This window comes from Balaenoptera physalus (genome assembly GCF_965194825.1).
Source record: "Balaenoptera physalus genome assembly, chromosome: 18".
In the NCBI taxonomy this organism is placed as follows: Eukaryota; Metazoa; Chordata; class Mammalia; order Artiodactyla; family Balaenopteridae; genus Balaenoptera; species Balaenoptera physalus.
The window spans coordinates 60,923,504-60,947,137 of NC_138899.1; the positions used below are offsets into that span (position 1 = coordinate 60,923,504).

Genomic DNA, 23,634 nt, shown 5'->3' on the forward strand with positions numbered 1-23,634 from the left:
ATCCTGCACCACTGCCTTCAAAGATACGTGGTATCTCAGAGGTCTGAGCTTTGCTGAGAGTCTATGGTGGGCTTTGAATTGCTGCGTGTTGCCTTCCCTCATTACAGGTTTGGGGTCCAGCTCTGTCGGGTGTGCTTGGGCACTGTCCACAGTCCACCTATTCAATGACCTCCAACATTTTGCAGGCGTTGCTCATCCACGGTTGCCTCATTTGACACTGGTCTCTCCTGAGAGACTGGGAATCCCATGAGGCCAAGGGCTGTGTTTGTTTGTTAACTTCTAAATACTATACCTGGCATTTCGAAAAGACTTGTTGAATAAATAAATGAAGAGGACTAAGCTGAGACTTGAAGGATGAGATGGAATGGAAAGGCAGAAATGTACTCTGACCACAAGGGACTGGCATGTGTGGAAGATCGTAGGTGACAGAAAGCAAGGAACATCTAGAACCTGATACAGCTGAGCACTCCTGCAGTCAAGAGTGCAAGGCAGCTGGGGGTAGGGGTGGGGTGGGGGAGGATGCAAAGAAAGAGGAAAGGCTGGAGAATGCAGCAGAGACCAGATGGTGGTGGGTCTTCTAGCTGTGTTAAGCACTTTGGGCTCTACCCAGCAAGCAATGGGGAGCTCTTTTAGGGTCTGTATTAGTGCGCTAGGGCTGCTGTAACAAAGTGCCAGAGATTGGGTAGTTTAAAATAACAGAAACGTATGGTCTCATGGTTCTGGAGGCTAGAAGTCCGAAATCAAGATGGCAGCAGGGTTGGTTCCTTCTGAGGGCTGTGAGGGACAATCTGTTCCATGCCCTTCTCCCAGCTTCTGGTGGTTGCTGGCAAAATGAAAAAATGGGATTCTTTGTTCAAAAATGATTAAGAATTTTCAGACCCTGACAGCAGAACATTAAGCCAAGTGCAGAGCCCTTCTGAGCACAGGGCCCCGCGTGGCAAATGCCACATGCCCATGGAGGAGCCCCCAGTCAAGAATCCTTCCTTGACCATCAATCTAGTCTTTCTCCTCCTAAAACCTACAGTGTTTGTTTATAAGCTCTTCTTTACATTGACTGCATGCTACCTTTCTTTGTCAATTAATCTCTATGACTAGCTATCTATGTGTTTGTAGCATCTTTGTTCATTCATCAAGCTCTTATTAGGAACATACTATGTTCCAAGCCCTCAGAAAACAAACCCAAAAGATTCAGTCTCATAAACTCGGGGAGTTCACAATCTGGGAGGTTACCAAACACACTAACAATTATCATCCCCTGTGACAAACACTGTGATAGAGAGATGCCCAGGGTACCAATGACAGGGGAGTGGGGAAGCAGGCAGGAAGGCGTCTTAGAAGATGTGTAGCTGAACCTCCAAAATGCTTAGAAGCTGGTCAGGCAAAGGATGGGAAAGAGAGTGATAAAGGGCATTTCAGATAGAGGGACCAGCATATGTACAGTGTGGGCATCTCCCAACTAAACTGTCAGCTTCTGGAGGACAGGAATTGCACCCTCTCCTAGCACCTAACACAATTCATTGCTCAAAGTACAAATTCAATAAATATTTGGTTAGTTGAGATGGCAAATTGATTCTATGAACAATATGGCATTTAAAGGTTAAATCAAAGAGCAAAAGTAATTAGATGTTTTAAATATACCTCTAAAATGCACTCTCTAAGCATGATAGTTCTCCCAGAGAATTTATATATGCAGCTGCCATATAAAGACCGACTTTCACACATGTTTAATGCTAATTTTACTTTCCCTTTCTGATAATGGTGCAATGAAAGCTAATTATAGCTATTATTGCCAGGTAGATTATAAAAGGAAGAGGGCTGTTCATAGCTGCAAATTTTATTTTCACAAAATGTCAAGTACATAAAAATGTTATCTCTGCAATATTTCTAAGTATTAAAAAGTTGAATCCAGCACAGTATGTGGTCTATGACCATTTCGGAAGTAGAGCATCTGCACATCTTTGGTTTATAACAACTCCCTAGATATTCACTGACATTTAATAACCCATTTGCACTAACAGAGTCATTAAAACAGATGCAGGCTGAAATGTATGCTACTTACATTCAACTTACACTGGAAATACAATATTTTCTCAACTTTTGTAAATAGATATGCTGCTGCTGCAGCTGAGACCATGTTTGAGACACTCCCAACCACCAAGAATACAAATACAAGGCCAAGGATTTTTAAATAAGCATATAGAAAACAATAAAAGAAAAAGAGTGTGAATCAAGTATTAAAATGGGAAGTCATGAGCCTTTTAACAATGCAAACCTAAAAATAATAAAAATTTAAAAACTAATAAGAAAACTCTTTGAGGATGGTACACAGGAAAAGCAAAAGACCTGAAATTAAAAATTTTAGAGACAAATCCTGATTCCAGCATACACTAACAGATGTTGAGTGAGGCATTTTCCCTTTCCTTAGCTGAACTTACATGTACATTAGAGAAAATACCACCTATATCATAGGGTTACTTTGAAAATTAAACGAGATGATATATGCTAACACACCCAACACCGTGGTCCTAGTTAGTGCCAAATTTTAGGTGAATCTGAATTTGTAAATTGTGATTTATATAAAATACCTAAATATTTCATTATATTGATTCAAATTCATTCCATCAATCAATCTTGTTTTTTAGTAAGATTCAATTGGAATTGATTTTACATCTACTACTGCCCTGAGCTGGGGGCCATAATGCATCACATTGAATACCTCCAACAAACCGAGGATATAAGTGGCATTTACTCTATTCTAAAGTAAAGAAACTGAGGCCCAGATGAAAAGTTTTTGTCTTTTCTGTTTATCTGCAGCTGCAATATGAAAATATTTCTGGTCAAGTTCTCCATTCTTTAAATAGAGATATGAATCACCAGTTAATTCTCTGTGTATTAGGCCAAAGGATAGTCAGCAGAGTTTCAGTGAATTCATATGACACAGTTTCCAGATTTCAATCACTCACTTATTAAGCAAGTATTTACTGTGTACAATGACGTGCCAAGGAAGACACAAAACAGACCCAGGTAAAGAGCATCTTAGGAAACATACACAGTAGAAAGTAAAACAATGAAATAGATGATTTTAGATTAGTCTGGTGGCAGAGAAATGGGACGGATGGGAAATGACTGGAAACAGGGAGAAGGGTTAGGAAGCCATGGCTACTGACAAGGTATGAGGCAATAACTGTCGGGTCTAGATGGTGGCAGTGGGCATCGGGGCAAGAGACAAACCTAAGAGATGTTTCTGAGGCTAACTGTCTATAGAAAATAAATGAGAAGATGAGTCAAGGATGACTTTGAGGTCAGTCAGCTGAGGGAAGAGTGATCTCCTGGATGGAAATGTGGCATTTAGGGAGGACAAGGATGAACTCCACCTGACCACAATGAGATTAGGGCCACATGGAAAAGGCTCAGGAGAGCTCAGCTGTGCAAAATGCAAGCTGTGTAACTGGAGTGTGAGGCTAGATCAAGGCAGAAGATACAGATTTGAGCCTCATCACCATGGAGATAACTAAAACCATGGGATGGAGTCAACTCTCTAGGAGGCGGAAGTGCTTAGAAGCATGTGAGCAGAAGTTCAAGGACTGACATCTAACATTAAGAGAGGGAGAAAGAAGAAGAGCCAATTTGATCAATTTTTGGCATGTACTGTAATATATTTAGATAATATTACTTTAGCATTCATATTATTTTAAATTAGATGAGCTAATAAAGGACTATATTTTATTCCTGTTTTTCTGTGCCCAGTAAAGGTTAAGTATCAACAAAAGGGAAGGCACATACACTTTCAATTCTGTCCATTTTGAGAAGAATCATATTCAGGGAAAGGAAATCATGGCTGAAAATGAAGTCCCTTCAACCAAATAGGAATATTTAGAATCCATTTCCATTTACACCAACGTGTAAGATCTGTTTCCATCAGCAAGACCCTGAAAGTGCCCAGCTTCTGCCTTCAGTGATCCTAACATCCAAATTCATTCACTATTTTCCTCATTCATCCTACTTTCTGCAAGGTGCTCAGCCAGACACTGAGAGGACAGTGGTGGATAAGATGGACACACTCTCTGTTCTTGTGTAGTTCATAGTCTAGTCCACAACAATTCATATCCTGCCTCTTTGCCTCTAATCCAAAGCAATCAGCATTGAACTTCAGTGACTTTTCCCATTGTCCTTTGGCCACGTACTTCTTCTTCTTTATTTTTAAAAATTTATTTATTTTACTTATTTATTTTTGGCTGCATTGGGTCTTCATTGCTGCGTGCAGGCTTTCTCTAGTTGGGGTGAGCAGGGGCTACTCTTTGTTGCGGTGCGCGGGCTTCTCATTGTGGTGGCTTCTCTTGTTGCGGAGCACAGGCTCTAGGTGCGTGGGCTTCAGTAGTTGTGGCACGCAGGCTCAGTAGTTGTGGCTCACAGGCTCTAGAGTGTAGGCTCAGTAGTTGTGGCACACGGGCTCAGTTGCTCCACAGCATGTGGGATCTTCCTGGACCAGGGATCGAACCTGTGTCCCCTGCATTGGCAGGTGGATTCTTAACCACTGCGCCACCAGGGAAGTCCCTGGCCACGTACTTTTTACAGATGAAGGCTGAGTGTTTGTTAACCAGCAAGTAGAAGTCTTCTTTTAAATGAATTATAGAGTAGCCAGAAAATGTGACAAATATATGCCCCAGTGGTTACACATTTTAACCTGAGTAGTTTAACAGGAACTTGTGGTTCCTGTTACCACTCCAGAGGGCTGTGTCAGTTGTCAACACAGTGAGGTTTGGGCCTTACAGAGGCCTCCTAGTCCTTTATGACTCCAGTCAGAGGAATGAGAACATGGGAGAGAGAAGAATCCTTTGCCATCTCATCTCCTTTCTCATCTCATTGCTACTTCCCGTGTAAATCAAAAGAAATGAAGGGTAAATGAAAGATAAACAAAAATATATATATTTTAAAATTAAGAATAAAAAAAGAAACAAGTACCAGAATGCATGAACTTCTCCAAAACTACTTCCAGTGGTAGATTCACTGAAGCTACTAAATTTATAAATTTTCATTTTGTAAGTGTTCAGAGGGAGGAAGCAAAGCTTCAGAGTAAGTATACAACTCTGCCTACTGTAGCAGGTGGCAACAGTGAGCTCACAGGGTTGTTTTAATCTCTAAGCCATTTCCCTGCCTATGGTTTGAGTCCATCTCAAATACCTCCAGGGACCAGGCAGGTAACTGAACTGAGCTAAATGGGCCAAGTGTAGGTGGCAGGAACTGACACACACTGGAAAATGTATGTCTTGTCTAAAGATAGTAGCAGAAGGAAGGCAAATTTGATTGTTCAAGAGAAACCAAAAATCTGATGTTTTTTGGAAATCATTTGATTTTTAAAAATATTGGCAATGAATTTAAAAATATTAAATGTCATATTGGTTACTCTGTAACTGATTCATCCAGAGGTCATTAATTTACAACCTCTGGTCTATGGCAAGTTTTCTGTGTTTGCACAGAAACATGGAACTCATCACAGGTTTAAAAACATGATTAACCTTAGCACATGCAATCAGTGCAAAAGACTTAAGAATGTTGAAATAACCTAAAGGAAGAGGCACGCAACTATAATTGAAATGAAAAAAGAGAAAAATTTAAAACTTAAGAATAATGAAAAAATAATGACCATTACTAGTGCATATTGGATGAAGATTTGACAGTAAAGATGATACTGAAAGGTTGATAACAAATCATGCAAAATGCTGAAACAGGCTTTACCTATGTAATCATTATCATCATCATCATCATTAACATCATCATCTGCAAGAAACTAGGGAAAAATCTTTGGTGTGATAAATGTTGGATGTCTAATGTTAATTTAGAGGAAGAAAGCTAAGAATTTGAGTAATAACATACTGTGGCAAATTACTGCTCAAAGTTGTTGCAAGGTGTGGATAAGTCTATTGGTTCAAAGCCTGTTTCACTAAGGCTTGTGTTGAGGTTCCAGTACAGATTCATGCATCCATCCATTCATTCAACAAATATTTATTGAGCACTTACTATGTGCCAGGTACCATCAGAGGCACTGGAGATACAATAGTGCATGAATCAGACAAAAGTTCCTGACCTTTTGGAGTTGACATTCCAGTTAAGAGAGACAGACAATATACAATATAAATAAGTATATTCTATATTACATACTGATAAGTCTTAGGGGGAAAAATTAAATCAGGAAAGGGGAATAGAAGTTTGTTTTTGTGTAGTATGTGCGCATCCTTTTGCAGGGAGAAGGGTGAAGAGGATTTGAAATTCTAAATAAGGGGACCAGGAAAGGCCTTACTAAGAAAGAAACATTTGCATAGACACATGAGGGAGGTGAGGGCTGACAGTGAGGGAGTGGAAGTGGAGCAAGCCGTGAGATATCTGGGGTAAGAAAAGTCCAGGCAGAAGGAACAAGTGCAAAGGTCCCAAGGGAAAGGTGCATGTGTCACTTTCAAGAGCAACATGATAAATCCAAGAACTAGGGGCAGAGCAGTAGCAGATGAGGTCAGGGTGGCCTGATCACACAGAGGGCTGGCTTTTACCATCAGTGGTACAGAAAATCATTGCAGGGAAGGTGGTCTAATCAAAGGAGTTACAGGATTTGACTTATGTTTTAAAAGGATCCTCTGACTGCTGTCATGATTGAACCAAAAGAGAGCAAAGCCAGGGGCAGTGAGACCAGTTGGGAGTCAGTTTCAATAATCTAGGTGAGAGACAATGATGGCTTGGACTAAGGTCTTGGCAGTGGAGACAGCAAGAAGGCATCAGATTCTGTGTATATTTTTATTGTAGCGCTGGAAGGATTTGCTGACATTCTTTGCGGCATATGAGAAAATGAAGAGGCAAGGACGACTCCAAGGCCTTTGGCCTGAGCCACCGGAAGGATGAAGCTGGCATTAATTGACGTGGAGAAGACTAGATGAAAGCAGGCTTGGGGGTGGAGAACAGCAAGAGTTCAGTTTTAGACCCATTAAGCCTACTGGGGATCCAATCAGGAGATGCGGAGTAGGCAGTTGGATATAGTGTCTGGAGGTCCACACTGTAGGTTTAAATTTGAAGTCATCAGCATATATTTGGTATTTAAAACTGTGAGATTGGATGAGATCACCTAGAGGGTGAATACAGATAAAGAAGAGAAATGGACCAAGCTCTGAGCTTTGGGGGCACTCCAACATAAAAGGTTAGGAAAATGAAAAGGGACCAGCAAAGCATACTAAGAAGGAACTCTCAGTGAGGTAGGAGATAAATCAGGTGATGGTAATGACCTGGAGGCCTAGGGAAGATAGATCTCAAGTTGTGGAGAAGGCTCAACCTCTGAAAAGCCGCTGGTGGTCATTTAAGGATGGACAGCTACTGACCACTGGATACAGAAACATGGAGGCCGTTAGCAGTCATGTAACAGCAGTCTGGTGGAGGAGTGGGGCAAAAGTCCCATTGGAGAGCTTCCCTAAAAGAATGGGAGGGAAGAAATTGGAGATAGCAACTATAAACAAATTTCAAAAGATTTATGATAAAGGGAAGAAGAGAAATGTTGTGGAAGCTTGTTCAAGAGGGAAGTGGGCTCAAGAGATTTTTTTTTTTTAAGACAGGAGAAATAACAGTATGTTTCTATGATTCCAGGAATTATCCAGCAGAGAGAAAGATAAAAGTAATGCAAGAGACAGGGGGAAGATTAGCTGGGACAATTTTCTCGTATGGATAAGAGAAGATCAGCTCTAGTGAACAGCAGTAGGGCTCAGCCTTGGCTAGGAGCAGGGACGGTTCATCCACAAAGATAGGAGAGAGAGCTCAGTAAATGGTCACAGGTGCTGGGAGGTCGGGCTGTGGAAATTCTCCTGATTGCCTCTATATTCACAGTGAAGGATTTGGGGGAAGCTATGGAAGGGCTAAAGAGAAAGGAGAGTGTATGAAATAACTATTGAGGAGGTTGGAAGAGTGAATGCTTTAGGGGCAGAGGGTATGATGACTGAGCAACATCCAAGGCTAGTGACTACATTTTAAAAATATTTTTCTTTTCACTTCTTAACTTTTCATCTTGAAATCATTTCAGAACTACAAAAAGATGCAAAAATAGTTCAAAGAATTCCCATGTGCACTTCACTCAACTTCCCCAAATGTTAACATCTTATATAATCACAGTATAACTGTCCCTATCAGAAAGTTATCACTGATCCACCACTCTTCACTAAACTAGATCTTTTTCAAATTTAGCCAACTGTCCTATGAATGTTCTTTTTCTGGAGTAGGATCCAATCCATGATCCCATATTCTATTTAGTTGTGTTGTCTTCTTAGTCTCCTGTAATCTGGGACAGTTCTTCAGTCTGTCTTTCATTACCTTGACACCTTAGAAAAGGCTAGTCATAGAATGTCCCTCAGTTTGGGCTTGTCTGTTTCCTCACAATTTAAATCAGGTACATATTTTTGGCAAGAATATCACAAAAGTGATGTTTTTAGTGCATCACATCATGGGGCACGTGATCTCTGCCAGGTTCCTCCTCTGTAAAGGTACTATTTCCTTTATAATTAATAATACAGTGATCATGGATTTTAAAATACAAGCATTCCGTATGGTTTTTCCCCCACCCCATTCATCTCCACTGGTGCAGGTACTGAGTAAGTGGAGGGCTGATTTAATATTGTGGTTTATCAAGTGAGGACCTCAACCAAGGTATAACTAAAACAGTCGTAGATATCAAAGAGAAGGGTTAACTGCCTCAAAAGATTTTCAAAGTAGACCAAGACAATCAGTTATAGAAAAGATATTTGATAGATTATCAAAGGAGATAAATAGACCTGATTTTAAAGTTTTCCAGGACTGGTTGATTTACACCCAGCTTTACTGGAAATACTTCTGGGGACTTTTGGGAAATACTTCTTCAATCCACTTTTGTCATTATAGACTTATATACAAGTGTACTTGAAAACAGCCTTCTGAAATCTAACCTGTTCATAAGTAGAAAAGAGGTTCTAGATTTTCATTCATCCATCCAACAAATACTTATTAGACCAATATCTGGTCCAAAACCTGAATACTTGGTTTGTGCTACAGGTGATAGAGAAAACAAAAGATGTGTCAAATATCTGATTAAAACATTCCAGAGGCTCCATGAAAAGTCAAAGATTTTCCCAAATGAAATTAAAAATATGATTAAATATTCTAAACTTCTGACACAGTAGATATGCCTAATTAAACATTTTTCTTGCAATAGGATCTTGAACTACTCTGTGGCTTCACCTATATACTCTCAAAGAAATGGAGGCCTGGGGTGAGGTGGAAAATATACCAGACCACAAGTCAAGAGATCCTGGATCGAAATTTGGCTGTTTCAACTTGTGTGGCCAGATGAAGCCGGTATAGCTAGGTGATTAAGAGCACATGCTCTGGAGTTACAAAGGTTTGGGATCCTAACTTGGTTCCTAGGTTTATTGTCTTTGTGCCTTTGGACAAGCTTCTGAATCCCTGTAAGCCTGTTTTTTCATCACAACGGGAAAAGTAAACAGCACTCACAGCCTAGCATAGTTACAAGGTACACAGGAAGTTATGCATGGAGAGCACTTAGCATAATGACCAATATACAAGATATGAACCAAAAGTAAGTCATATTTAATAATTTTTATTATAGTTACTATTATTATTAGTCACCATTCTGTGCTTCGTTTTACATAACTGTAAAATGAGGGGCATCAGCTAGACCAGAATTTCTCGAACATGAATAAATATCTGGAAAAATTATCCCAAACGTGCAAAGTTGTCATGTCTATTACATGAGCAAACATAAAAATTGGCATAAACTGCTAATGCCATCAGAGCCTAAGTATAAATCCAAAATCAGGTTAAATTCAAAACAACAATAACAACAAAACCAAATTAAGTTATTTTAATGAGGATACTGGTGATTTTCTGGAATTAAATCACCTCGTGAACATGGCGCTGATCCCCCGTCGTGCGAGTTCTTCTGTGTCCACTGCCCATGTTGTCTACTGTGTCTACTCAGTTCTCCCACTTCACTTTCTTTGAACAACTGCAGGCTTCGGTGACATCATTTGGCCTTCACTTTGCATGAACTCATGAATTACCTGGAGCTGGTTCTTTTTCATTAGCTCTTGAAAATTAAGGGAGGAAGTTGGCCTCAATTCTAGATACATCTCTTAATGCAGATCCCCGAGGATTCCCAGCTCCAAATCTTTCAGTAGCTCTCTGCCTGTCAAAATCCTGACGTTTAAGTCTCTCCCAGACTTACATTTGCAGCCTTACCTACCCATCTTCTCTCTAGTCGAACTAAGATACCTTTTGCCATAGACTGTCTGTGTCCCTTCAAAACTCATATGTTAAAACCTAACCCCCAGGGTGATGGTATCTGGAGGTGAGGCCTTTGGGTGGAGCTCTCATGAATGGGATTAGTGCCCTTTTAAAAGAGATCCCAGAGAGCTCCCTTCCCCCTTCCATCATGTAAGGACACAGCAGAAGACAGCCATCTATGGAACAGGAAACGGGCCTCACCAGACATCGAATCTGCTGGTGCCTTGAACTTAGACTTCCCAGCTCCCAGAACTGTGAGAAATAAATGTTTATTAGGCACCAGTCTATGGTAATTTTGTTATAGCAGCCAGAACAGACAAAGACACTTGCAAAATATTCTTTTAGAATTTGCTGAGATTTTCTTTATGGCCAAGTAAGCATCAATCTTGGTCAATATTTCTTGTGTACTGAAGAGAATGTGTGTTCTCTGGTTATTGGATACAGTTATCTATATACGTCTATCAGATCAAACTTATCAATTGGATTATTCAACTTTTCTATATCCTTAGTAATATTTTGTTTGCTTGATCTCTTAGTTACTGAGAGACGTGTTTTTAAACAATCCCCATTTTAGAAATGAATGTATCAATAACATCTCCTTGTAATTTTGTCCATTTTTGTTTCATGTATTTAGAAGTTACGTTGTTAGGTGCAGACAGTCTCATGTTGGCATGTCATCTTGATGAATCATTTCCTTGCATCCTTAAAAAATAAGGCCATGAGAGCCTACTTTGTCCAATATTTGTATATTTCTTGCCCAGCCTTATGGTCAACTTCCTTGACACTTCATTGGCTAAGGTGTAGATTTTCTAGCTCCAGAGGATGGGTCTTAGTTTTGAGGCTCTCAACTTTATTCAGGGTGTTTTGATTCAATTCTCTGCCCACTGCAGACTAGAGAGCTCATCTTTACTTCCTGTGTCAGCGGTACAATCCCAGTGCCTGGCCCCTAAAACTCCACATCGGATACCCCCGTGGAGTATCATGGCTTCACCTCGACCTTACTTCACTGCCATTAAATTTTTTTGTATCAGCACCTGGGATCTCCCTTTCTGTTCATCTCATACATATTTTATCTTACATTTCTATGTATTTGAGGTGGGTAGAAGGCTGTCCACATCAGCACTAATAGCCACATAGACTGAAAGTCCTAGCACCGATTTCTAACCAACTAAACAAACTACACATGTTCAAGCATAAAATAACTTTATGAATATATATATATATATATATATATATATATATATATATGTATATAATTTTTCGGAAGGGCACAAGTTCCATTTCAGTTTAATTTAGCAACAAAGAAAGTCACTGTTATATGTAATTATAATAATAATGGTCAGGAGTGTAGCCTTTTCTTTATACTATTAGATTCTGGAATTATCATTGGGAAAAAATGATAGTTGACATTTATTGAGCATTTTCAATACTCCAAGCACTGTCTTAAAGCACTTTGAGGACATTCTCATTTAATTTTCACAACAATTCTATGTAGCATAAGCACCATTACTGTCCCAATTTTACAGATGTGGACATTAATAGTTAGAGGGTTGAGAAACTCGACCAAAGTCTTACAACTAGTAAATGGTGGAGACAGTACTCAAACCATGCCTGTTTGGTTTTAGGGCCCAAATATGTAACCACTTTATGTCTCATCTTAAATAGCTGAGGTAGACAAACTGGGTACATTAGGTATCTATACTATACAAAGATTCCCTTCAAAATCACCAGGGGGAATAATAAATACTAAAATGTAAAAATAGGCAAGAGACTAGAATAAGTCATTTATAATAGAAAACATTCAGTAATAAACAGAGGAAAAGATGTTTAAGCTCATTAATAATCAAATGCTAATTAAAATAAGATGTTATTTTCCACCTATTAGATTTATAGCAAAGCTTAAAAAATTGACTAATTCCCAGGATCAGTTAGAATGAAGGGAAATAAACACTCTTACACACAGCTGATAGGTGTTTAAATCAGGATTTCTAGAAGAAAAATAGGGGGACTTCCCTGGTGGCACAGTGGTTAAGAATCCACCTGCCAATGCAGGGGACACGGATTCGAGCCCTGGTCCGGGAAGATCCCACATGCCGCGCAGCAACTAAGCCCGTGCACCACAACTACTGAGCCTGCGCTCTAGAGCCCGCAAGCCACAACTACTGAGCCCATGTGCCACAACTACTGAAGCCCACGCGCCTAGAGCCCGTGCTTCACAACAAGAGAAGCCACCACAATAAGAAGCCCGCGCACCGCAACGAAGAGTAGACCCCACTCGCTGCAACTAGAGAAAGCCCACACGCAGCAACGAAGACCCAATGCAGCCAAAAATAAATAAATAAATAAAAACCTTGAGGATATTTTAAAAAACAAACAAAAAAACCCACTCTGGATCAAGTCTAGTCCTCAGGTGTGGGTCTAAAAATCACAGCTGCTCTAATTCATTACAGCTCGTCTTACACTACAAGATTAGCAAAACCGGCCGTTCTGGTTCCTAACTATATAATTCCTACTAAGCAAATGGTGACAAGCCGTATTTGTTATACTTGTGGTTCCACTTTCAGTCACTGTGGTCTAACAGTTTAGCTGCTCACTGACCCTATAAGTCCCTTTTCCATTCACTGGGGACATCAAGTGCCTCACAACCATGTACTGAGAAGAAGCAGAGAGTGAGTGTGAGGGTGAGATGCTTTTTCTCCTCCCAAAAGGGATCACCTGGGCAAAGTGATACGAGAAGGTACAAATCCTCTGGATGCAAATCCTTTTCAATGCCAGTAGTCTGGGTTTGGGAAGTGGGTGTTGGGGAAGAAGGGGATGGTCTGGTTTCCTTAGCTCCTACTGAAAGAAGGGGTGACTAGAGGTATCTCCTTATGGGTCTGATTCCGGTGGGTGGGTAGTGTGGGGTTCGTGGGTGCAAGGAAGGTACCCCACCAGCAATGGCATGCAAAGTCTCCATGATTCAGGACGAGGTACCATCTGATGAAAAGCAGGAGCACAGACTTACTCTCATGCTATTTGGTGGTTTGCATGCAAATCTCTTGTAGTTACTGAACCTCTTCTTTAAAGCAAGTCTTAAGCAGAGCCATATTAATATGTCAAACAGATAAAAGGGTAGTTGCTCTGCTTGGAATTGCGGTGGAGGGAAGAGCAAAGCCCCATAATCTGTCTTCCCCATGGCTCCTGAACAGAGCTGGACACCATTATCTCTTCCATTGGAGGGTACTACTTCACCTGGAATAACTGGCAGAGGAAATGAATGAACAGGGTGAGAAAAGAAAGTGTCCTGGGATTTACTAAGTTCAATCCTGATATAATCTCCAACAACAAAACATAAGGGTGGGGGGATTGAGATTGTTGTAACTCTTGAAGAACTGTCAAAAGCATACTAAACTCAGTGTGTGACACTGAAACAAAAGTGATGGTTCTGTTAGTCCAGTTGTGGTGTAAGAAATGTGAGTTCTTCACCAACACGGAGAATATAAAGCACCATGACATGGGCGGGCAACCTGTGCTCTTCCCCACCTGCCATCCTGAGGCACCATTTCGGCCTCATTACACTTAGGACTGTAAGCATAAAGCAGAATAAGTTTGAAAAGCAAATCCACCATATTTACTGTTTAAGATCATAAATTGCTATTTGCCTTAGAATGAAGAGTAAGTCATTACAGAGCATTTCTGCTCACCTATGGTTCTAAATGCTAGAGGTCTTTTTTGAGGACTGAACAGAGGGCATGCAGCCCCTACACCTCATGGGTATGGCACACGCTCCTTGTAAGTTTAGGACTAAATCCTAGCCGGTCCCAAGGACTCAGTAGATTATTCTCCCAAAGTCCAGTGAGCACTTTAGAAAAAACCTGAGAAAAATGATATGCTTTCAGAACATCTTTCCCTCTAGCAATTCCGAGGAGGGTCACACTGCAGCCTTTTGGCCTTTTCCACTTTTGTTTGGCTCACCAGCTGGCCTGGAGGACACCGAGAACACGGCAGCTTTCATCCTTGGGTCACAGGCTGACATTCATCATGGATTCGGTCCAGCTCAATCAACGCTCACAGCAGCTCACAGACTCAGCTCACGTGAATGACACAGGTCAAGGTCTCTTTACTCACATCACTGCACTTGGACGTTTTCAGGCATGAGCTGTCCCATGGCTCCCCTGCGGCCCAGAGGGGTATAAGGACCAGTGACAGAATGTAGGGACCTGCCCTGGAGCACGCGCGGCATCTGTTCACAATCTGAGAGGTGCAGACCTCTTTCACCAACGTACCAGAGACGTTAGCAAACCAAGTGTGATACTTTATGGATAAATGCCCAGGATTCACCCTTCAACTCTCCAAATACCTTGGTTAACATCAACTATAATCACATAAAGCAGGGACAGCGCAGATAGGAAACCGGAGCTATTTGTTTTTAACAGCTAGCATCTAATGAGGATTCATCTGTACCCAGCATGAACCTAAGTCCTTGACCTAGATTCTCTCTCTAAATCCTCACAACGTCCTGAGTCAGGTACCATTTTACCCCAGTTTTACAGGTGAAGAAACCACAGGGGCTTTAATAGGTTGAGTAGCTGGTCCAAGGGCACAGAGCTATCAAGTAGCGGCCAGGGATTTGAACCCAGCCGAGCTGAGCTATGCTGCCTTTGATTGACATATCATGCAGGTAATAGAATTTTCAGTTAACATGAGAACTGTGGAGTAAGATAAAACATAAAATCAACACTTAGACCAGTGCCTTCCACATGGTAAGTAACCACCATTGACATTGCATCACTCACAGCATGAAAGGCAATGTCAACCTAACATTAAGGAAACAAGTATTATTTACCCTTTTTTGGTGAAGGACACAATCATACAATATACACAGATATCTAGTATCAGCTGGGCGCAGACAGTCTAAAACAATCACTGAAACTAAGGAAATACAGAACTGTTCCTAAGTATTCGGGGTAGTGTGAATAAATAACAGTATTCTACCCGAGCAACGTAATAAAATGTTAAAAAATTTAAAAACCTCAAGTAGCCATAATTATAGATAAATAAAGACTTTGAAAAGATTTAAAATTTCATTTTAATGTCTAAAATTATAAAGCCTCAAATGAATCATTACATGTTGTTTTAATAAAGTTTAAAGTTTAGCACCTAGCAAAGAGCCTTACACACAGGTTCCAATAAATCATTCTGGAATGAATGGCTGAATTCATGAATATGCTTTTATAACAGATAGACATTGTTCTTTCACTACGTTTGGGAATTTTTCTTAATTCTATGATGCACGTTGCATGACCTTTCCTTATTAACAATGATTTTTCTGAAAAAAATCCCAGGACTATCATCCTGAAAGACAAAAAGAAAAAACTAAATAACCGGCCCCAAAATAATTAAGAACAGAAACGAAGTTTTTGTCTTTGCAATGAGATAGGAGAGGTAAAAAGAAAAGCAGCTTCTTCAAAATATCTTTATTAACATTTAAGGAAATATAAAATTGTTCTCTATGCAGCAGCATGAAAACACATGAAATAAAAGTATACATTTAAGCCGCTGTGACTGGTGAAGAGTAAAGACATTTCTCAGTATATATATAAGAAAACAGGTAAACTCAGATCAAGAAAATACCTCTTTCTCAAAAGCTTTTCGTGCCTTGGTTTACCCTGGGGACTCAACAGTTTATTCAATGTGCTCTCAAAAATAACTATTTTTTTAAAAGAACTCCTAAAAACTAATATGAGCACAAAAATACAGATCACTGCAGTTATTTCCATAAAGTAAAACGTTAAATTAAATCTACACTGACCAAACTATTTTGTAAACCTCCATCCTGTTTAAAAGGAAAACAAACAGAGCGGTATATAGAAAATAGTGAAGATTTCCAGCAACAGTTTCTACACCATTCCAACAGAGCTGTGTCCTTTCACCAGTAGCAAATCTGAGATTCCCCCAGTACTCCGCACTCGTTAGGAAAATCAATAGCATTACCTGCAGGGTGTGTAGGGTTGCTTGTGCATAAGGCTTTTATCTCATTTTAGCAACATTAAAAAAAAAACAAAAAAACCGCAGAATGTACACAACCTTGGCACTCACCATTACTGTGGCATCCTTAATACAGTCTGCTAAAAGTGCTGTGGTTCACTTTGACAAGCTTCATCACACAGCTAATGCAACAAACAAAAAGGCTGACTGTACTGCATATCAGGTGGAGACCCTTAAAATCAGAGGGAGTTGTATTATTTAAAGAGACATGATTATTTTTAAAAAAGAAAAGGAGATTGAGGTAGCAATATCTCCCCCCAAAATTTAAAAATTAATAAATTAAATAAAAATAATAAAAGAATCCAAATTGAATGTGATGTGTACTTTCTAAATCCGGCCTGCACTTGTACATCATTTCCATAGATGAAACACGTAATCTGTGTTAGAAAAACTGATATATGCATATAAAACACACCAAGCCATGAATTTAATTTTCATAATCACGATCTCATTTACCTAAATGTTTGGTGCTAAGTAACAGAAGTAGTAAGTAGTGGAAGACAAAATATTCACACCTAAGGAGGTTACATATTAAACAGCCCTAGTTTCTGCCTGCTATTTGCTAGAAGAAATCTGCAGGGAATGAAGCCTGATGCCTGATTCCATGTGTGACAAAGCATTTAAAAAAAAACTACTGATAAGTGCATCGCTTTGATTTTGACTATGCAATACTAAGCATAAATTTTAAAGGCCAAGCATTGGTCAGTAAAACTGAATCCCAGCAGTTCTCACGGTTCAAACAACTTTTAAGAGGATAGGAACCTGACTCAATTTATCTATTGGGACATAAATATTTTTATGGTTAAAAATAGAAACATTTTTCACACTTACAAAATATGCACAACAAATATTACTTGAGACAAAACCTAGCAAACAGATCTGCCTACTGTCGACTTTCTTAGCTTTCTGAGAAGCTAATTAATCTATGCGGTGGATTGAAAGTGGAATAAATTCATGGTGTTGGGCAGCAGCTTAATTGGGACATAGTTATCTTACAAGGAAAAGAAACCACATACAAAGGAAAACAAGGTGCAGAATATTTCCCAGAGTCTGATGAAATACTTTTTTACTTTTCCACTTTTTTCACTGACTGTTTAAAAATATATGCTTGTTCCTAAGGAGAAAAAGGAAGATTTGGTTAGGGAGTAAATCTTGAAAGATCCCCAAAGTTACAAAGATTTACAAACAAGTCTCATCTTCCAACAACTGTACTAAAGGTCCTACACTTGTACTTACAAAATAAAGCAAAACAAAACAAAACACAAGACTGGAAGATAGCTCCATCTACTTCACTTTCTGAGCTGGGATTTACACACCTACCTAATGAGTTTTCTCTCTCGCACTTTCTCCGTCAAATCTCCAGAGAAACACATGCGCATACATGCAAACACACACGATGTATCGATCACCGTACGTACAGGTTCATCAACAACATGACACAGGACACAAGTCACAACACGATAGTCAGAACAAGTAACTAGGACAGTGAGAAATGGGTTTCTTTTAAAGCTCTCTTGGATCCTTAATGCCCCTATGCCTACACATTTCCTATTCATCCAGGAACTTTAAAGGATCAGAAAGACAAAACAGGTTGCATTAAAGGAAGAGAAACAAAACAATGTTCGCTATTCGGGGGCCCTGTAAAATCAGCCCCGGGACCCGGCTGCGCAGAAGTGCAGCATGAAAGAATGCCAGCCCGGACCCTAGACACCCGAGTTAAGCACCTTGCAAGCGAGGAAAGTAAATACATAATAGTGGTCATTGTCATTAAGAATAAAAACAGTAATAACGATTGTCACCACGGGGTTCCGTACAGCAGGTGCACGTGGAGCGGGCTTCTCCTGCAGCCCGGCACAGCGGCTGGGCAAGGCGAGTGGGCTCGGCGCACGCCGCCCGGTGGGGCGGGACCGGCTGCGCAGTGCTCCGCGGGCGGGTGCGCTCCCCGCCCGGCCCCGCCCTCCCCCCTGCGCCTGCGCATCCGGCGGCCGGGACGGGTTTATGGGCTTCCGGTTGCTAGGGCCTGTCTGCTTGGCCTCGGGTCGCACCTGGCGGGTGGGTGAGGGTGGCCTGGGTGCTTTCTTTCCGGACAGCATATACCGCGGGAAGACCTGCGACCTCACTTGACCTTAACCTGCCTAAATTCCCAGGAAGAGGAGATAAAAAAAGGAAAAGCTGATTGTTTTGAGAAGCAGCTGATTGCCCTAAAGGAAAGCGTACGAGTCCAACGTTTCCAAGCATCTCTTCCAATAATAACGGAAAATTACAGGCATCAAGTGGGACGTACTACCAGGAAGCGTACCTTGAGTGCTTCTGTGCAAGTCATCCTGGGGGGATAAAGCGGCCCATTTGTGCAGCTCCAGAGCGTACCCGTCTAGACTGTCAACGGAATAGTGATGTCCCAGGCACTTTGATATTGTCCCGACTAAGCACATATATTTGGTCCTATCTTCTGGCATCATTTCTAAAACAGTACTAATTGGGACCGCGATCCTGGAAAAATCTCATTATATTGAAGACCATTTTATTTTTGGGTTAAATAGTTATGGCCCAAGTGTAGTGGTTGAAATTTAAAATGTCAGTACTACAGAAAGGAAACAACTTATTTGTGAAGAGTTATTTGTGAAGGTGGGTCTTCAGAGGCCATGGAAGGACTTCCTCACCTTTTTGACCAAAAACTCTTTCCAAATTTATAAATTGATAATATTTTGGAGGTAGAAAAAAAATGAGTGTCATTTCTACTGTTCTGGAAAATCAGTATTTACTAGCTGAAATAACACTGACTGAACTTTTTGCTAACATGTGAAATTTTAGAATGATCCTGATTGGTAACAGTATATGTATTTTTAAATTCTGTATTAATTATAAGCCTAAATTTTATTTAGATTCTTTCTAGAAGTTTTAAGAAATTATTTTCTTACCCTCTTTTCCTTTTATAGGAATTCTGCTTGGACCCAGTATAGTATTAGTGCAGAACAAGTTTCATTAGGATGTAATCTGGATTCGAATGAATTATTTTTCAGCAACAATTCAAACATATTCAAAAACTTTTCAATTCTCAATCAACAGCTGTGAAAAACAGTGCTTATTAGTAAAATGCAAAACCACCCACAACTTCTTAGAAGACCCTTACCTCCAAATCTCCCTAAACTGTCTTTATGTCAGAAGAAAGCCCGTGCAGGTATGTGCATTACTAAGATGTTTAACTTTATTTTTCACAGAAGTTTCTCAACCTGCACAGCTCAGAATCACAATAGTTAAAGACACTCACTAATAACCAGCAACTTACAAATGTTTGTGGTAAGATGGTAACATCCAATTCATTTCTACAAGTACAGTTGATCATCATTTGTGGATTCTGTAGGAGTGAATTTACCTAACTGCTAGAATCTATTTATAACCCCCCAATCAGTACACTGTACTATATTTTGTCTTTTTAGCCCCAAAATATACCATGAAGAACACTTTGGAGCAGTATATAGAGCTCTTTCTCACTCCTTTTATAATAGTGAAACTGTGCAGGAGGCGGGTATATATGATAATTCTCGGACACATGCAGGGCATTGAAAACACACATATTCCCAGCTGAGGTCAAGGAAAGATACGGCTGTGCCTTCCTGTTTTAGCTCTCGTATTATAAATAACTGCCCTTTTCCTGGTCTAGTTAGTGCCATGTTTTCTGAATTCTGTACTTTTTGTTGGTGATTTAACAGTCTAAAATAGCCCCTAGGTATAGTACAAGAATGCTGTGATGTGCCTTATGGAGAAAATATATGCCTTAGAGAAGCTTCCTTCAGGCCTGAGTTACAGTGTTGTTGGCTGAGAGTTCAATGTTAATGAATGAACAATCTATATTAAATAAAGTGTCTTTAAATAGAAGCACATATAAAACAAGGTTATGTATTGATTGGCTGCTGATAATGTTGAGACCAGAGGCTTGCAGGAACCTCACCCCGTATTTTCCCAAGAAGTAACGGTTCAGTGTTGGATAACTCAGTGCTCACTGAGACTATAGAACAGAACTGCCACAAATCATGAGAATTGAGTGTATTTATAAGTACAGTGCTAAGAACTGGAGATATAATAGTGAGCAAAACCAACTCTGCCAATCCTCTTTTTTAGTTACCCTCTGGTGGGATCCAATAATCATACAACTAAATGTAAAATTACCCTGTGATAAGTGCTGTGAAGTAAAGATAAGCCACTTTTATGATTATAACTTTATATAACACCCTTAATCCTCTATTTCTGTATATGGTATTTATTGACTCCTTACTTATAAGCAATGGTAAAATTAGCATATTTCCTCTTCTTTCCCCTTTTCAGTCCCCTCTACCCCCTGATTTTAGTTGATTATATTAATTAGTTTAGTGTTGACATTTATACTGTTAAAATGTGCCTAGTCTGTAACTTGGTTTACAATGCTAAATCATTACCTTTTGATCCATGGCTATTAAAGATGTGTGAATCAACTTACCTATGTTACATCCAATTTCCTCTCTCACTTTCCCTACCAACTTTTGTTATATCATTTCTACATTTCTATAATGTTCTACATTTCTGAATTTACAATCTGTTCTGTAATAATAATACCCACAGTTATGTAGATATACTGCTCACTACCAGTTCTTTGGTTGTAATTTTTCCGTTTATCTTTTAGTTGAAGTTTATCCTCTAGTACAGAGTTTTTCACTCTTGCTATTTTGGGCTGGATAATCCTTTTTTGTTGGGGGGGGGCTTTCCTGCTTTTGGCAACTTGGACATTCAATGACCTTAACTATTAGTAATCCTATGTCTCCAAAGGTTCTTGGCAGAGTGCTTTGCATATAGTAGATGTTCAAAATACTCGTTGAACAAATGAATGAATACTTAAAATGACCAAAATACAATTTATAAAAATGAATATTCAAACACTGAAATAAAAACCTGAAATAAATACCTGCAGTTTGCATACAATGCTAAATGCTGTAGGGAATGAATGACACGATTGATCTGGTCCCTGCCTTTCAGGACCTTTCAAGAACTTTAGTTAAACTCTAAAGATGAGATACACATACAGTAAGAACCTTAAATAACAATACAAAGAGCATAGAATTTATGCCCAATTAATGGTACAGACAGTAGTACTTCATAAATGTGAGTAACCCTGGGGCAGGAATGGGGTGTGAACTAAGACTTGAGGAATTAGTGAAAGTGAAATGAAATATGTTTAATTATAGAGGAGACCCGTGTAGTTTTTGATGGCAGAGGAGTCTATTGGAAAGGTGGAATTTTAACATACTAGAAAAAAAAGAAAAGAAATCATGGGGATGGGGAAATGTATCAGAAAATAGGGAAGTCTAAATTGAGAAGACAGATATCATCTTCATTGGGCAGATTTCCCTAAGCACCTCTTCTCTCTACACCCAGTCAGACTGCTTACCTTTATGGTCCCAGAGTATCCCCTATCTACCCCCTTACTGAGCTCTTATTCTCTAGTGTAACTGTTTACCTGCCTAGTTTCTATATTAAATCATGAGATCTTTGATGGTAGTAAGGTTTGTGCTGTGTGATTGTACCCTCAGCACTATGTGTACAGCTAGCACATGGGAGGTGTTAAATGTTTGTTGAATTAAGTAATGAGAACAGTAAGTATGGGTTGTGTTAATCAAGAAGGATGGATTGTATAAGGTTTAAGGTAGACTTTGGAAAAGGAAAATGATTTAAATTGGTTAGTAAGAGAAAGTATTCCACACCGTGTGAGCAACAAAAGAAACTCAGGTCTACCTAAAAAAAGAAGAGTGTCAGAGAAGGATAGGTGATCTCACTGGATCTAATAGGTAAGTCTCTGTTCTAAGCAAGAATAGCAACGATGTACTGGGTGATTACAGCACAAGGATAAATGGAACGAATGACAGCGGTGTTATAAGGAATGGAGAGAAGAATTGGGACTACTCTGTTAAAAGATACTTGCCATACCCATTAGGCGGTGTAGTGTTTATTGAAAGTAGACTTAGATTCGCTGTAAATGTATATTGCAAACTCTAGGGCAACCACTTTAAAAAAATTTTTATAAGTATAATTGATATGCTAAGAAAGGAATGAAACTGAAAGAGAGAAACTGACTCATAAAATTCTCACCTAAAACCAGAAAAGACAGAAAGAGAACGGAAGATTTCAAAAAGACAAGGAAGTAAAACAACTGCAATGAATAGAAAACTTTACAAATGTGGTAGATGTTAAGCCAACAATGTCAGTAATTCGTTAAAACGTGAACGGTCTAAGTGTGCCAGTTAAATGATAGAAACTGTCAGAGTAGATAAAAGACAAGAGCTTATTATATATTGTCTGCAAGAAACTTCCTTTAAATATAAAAACACAGATAGATTAAATGTAAAGGGAAAGAGAAAGATACATCATACTAACACTAATCAAAAGAAAGCTGGAAGTGTATATATGTCGATGCTACTCTCTCACTTCGTCCCAGCTTCCCATCCGCCGCCCTCCACCCCCGCCACCGCGTCCTCAAGTCCATTCTCTACGTCTGCATCTTTATTCCTGTCCTGCCCTTAGGTTCATCAGAACTATTTTTGATTTTAGATTCCATATACATGTGTTAACATACAGTAATATCTCTTTCTGACTTACTTCACTCTATTTGACAGACTCTAGGTCCATCCACCTCACTACAAGTAACTCAGTTTCGTTTCCTTTTATGGCTGAGTAATATTCCATTGTATACATGTGCCACATCTTCTTTATCCATTCATCTGTTGATGGACACTTAGGTTGTTTCTATGTCCTGGCTATTGTACATAGTGCTGCAGTGAACATTGTGGTACATGTCTCTTTTTGAATTATGGCTTTCTCAGGGTATATGCCCAGTAGTGGGATTGCTGGGTCACATGGTAGTTCTATTTTAGTTTTTTGAGGAACCTCCATACTGTTCTCCATAGTGGCTGTATCAATTTACATTCCCACCAACAGTGCAAGAGGGTTCCTTTTTCTCCACACCCTCTCCAGCATTTATTGTTTGTAGATTTTTTGATGGTGGCCATTCTGACTGGTGTGAGGTGATACCTCATTGTGGTTTTGATTTGCATTTCTCTAATGATTACTGATGTTGAACATCCTCTCATGTGTTTGTTGGCAATCTGTAAAATAGCTAGCTAGTGGGAAGCAGCCGCATAGCACAGGGAGATCAGCTCGGTGCTTTGTGACCTAGATGGGTGGGATAGGGAGGGTGGGAGGGAGATGCAAGAGGGAGGGGATATGGCGATATATATATACGTATAGCTGATTTACTTTGTTATACAGCAGAAATTAACA

At 39.7% G+C, this 23,634-nt stretch overlaps 2 protein-coding genes across 4 annotated transcripts in view; one reads left to right on the forward strand and one right to left on the reverse strand.

Moving 5' to 3' along the window:
* Positions 1 to 18,234, reverse strand: part of LCP1 (lymphocyte cytosolic protein 1) — an 81,471-nt gene extending 63,237 nt beyond the window's left edge. For 2 of the 3 annotated variants that reach the window (XM_082435389.1, XM_082435388.1), the window contains exon 1: positions 18,144 to 18,224. The gene's annotated coding sequence lies outside the window, so the exon portion shown is untranslated. Of the gene's footprint in view, positions 1 to 18,143 lie in introns of all 3 variants that reach the window. The other variant, XM_082435391.1, reaches the window with a different exon arrangement.
* A 119-nt stretch (positions 18,235 to 18,353) lies between these two features.
* LRRC63 (leucine rich repeat containing 63) overlaps positions 18,354 to 23,634 on the forward strand; it is a 44,029-nt gene continuing 38,748 nt past the window's right edge. The window contains exon 1 of the mRNA XM_082434988.1: positions 18,354 to 19,582. Within this exon, the coding sequence (XP_082291114.1) occupies positions 19,423 to 19,582 (160 nt within the window). The 5' untranslated portion in view covers positions 18,354 to 19,422. The remainder of the gene's footprint in view (positions 19,583 to 23,634) is intronic.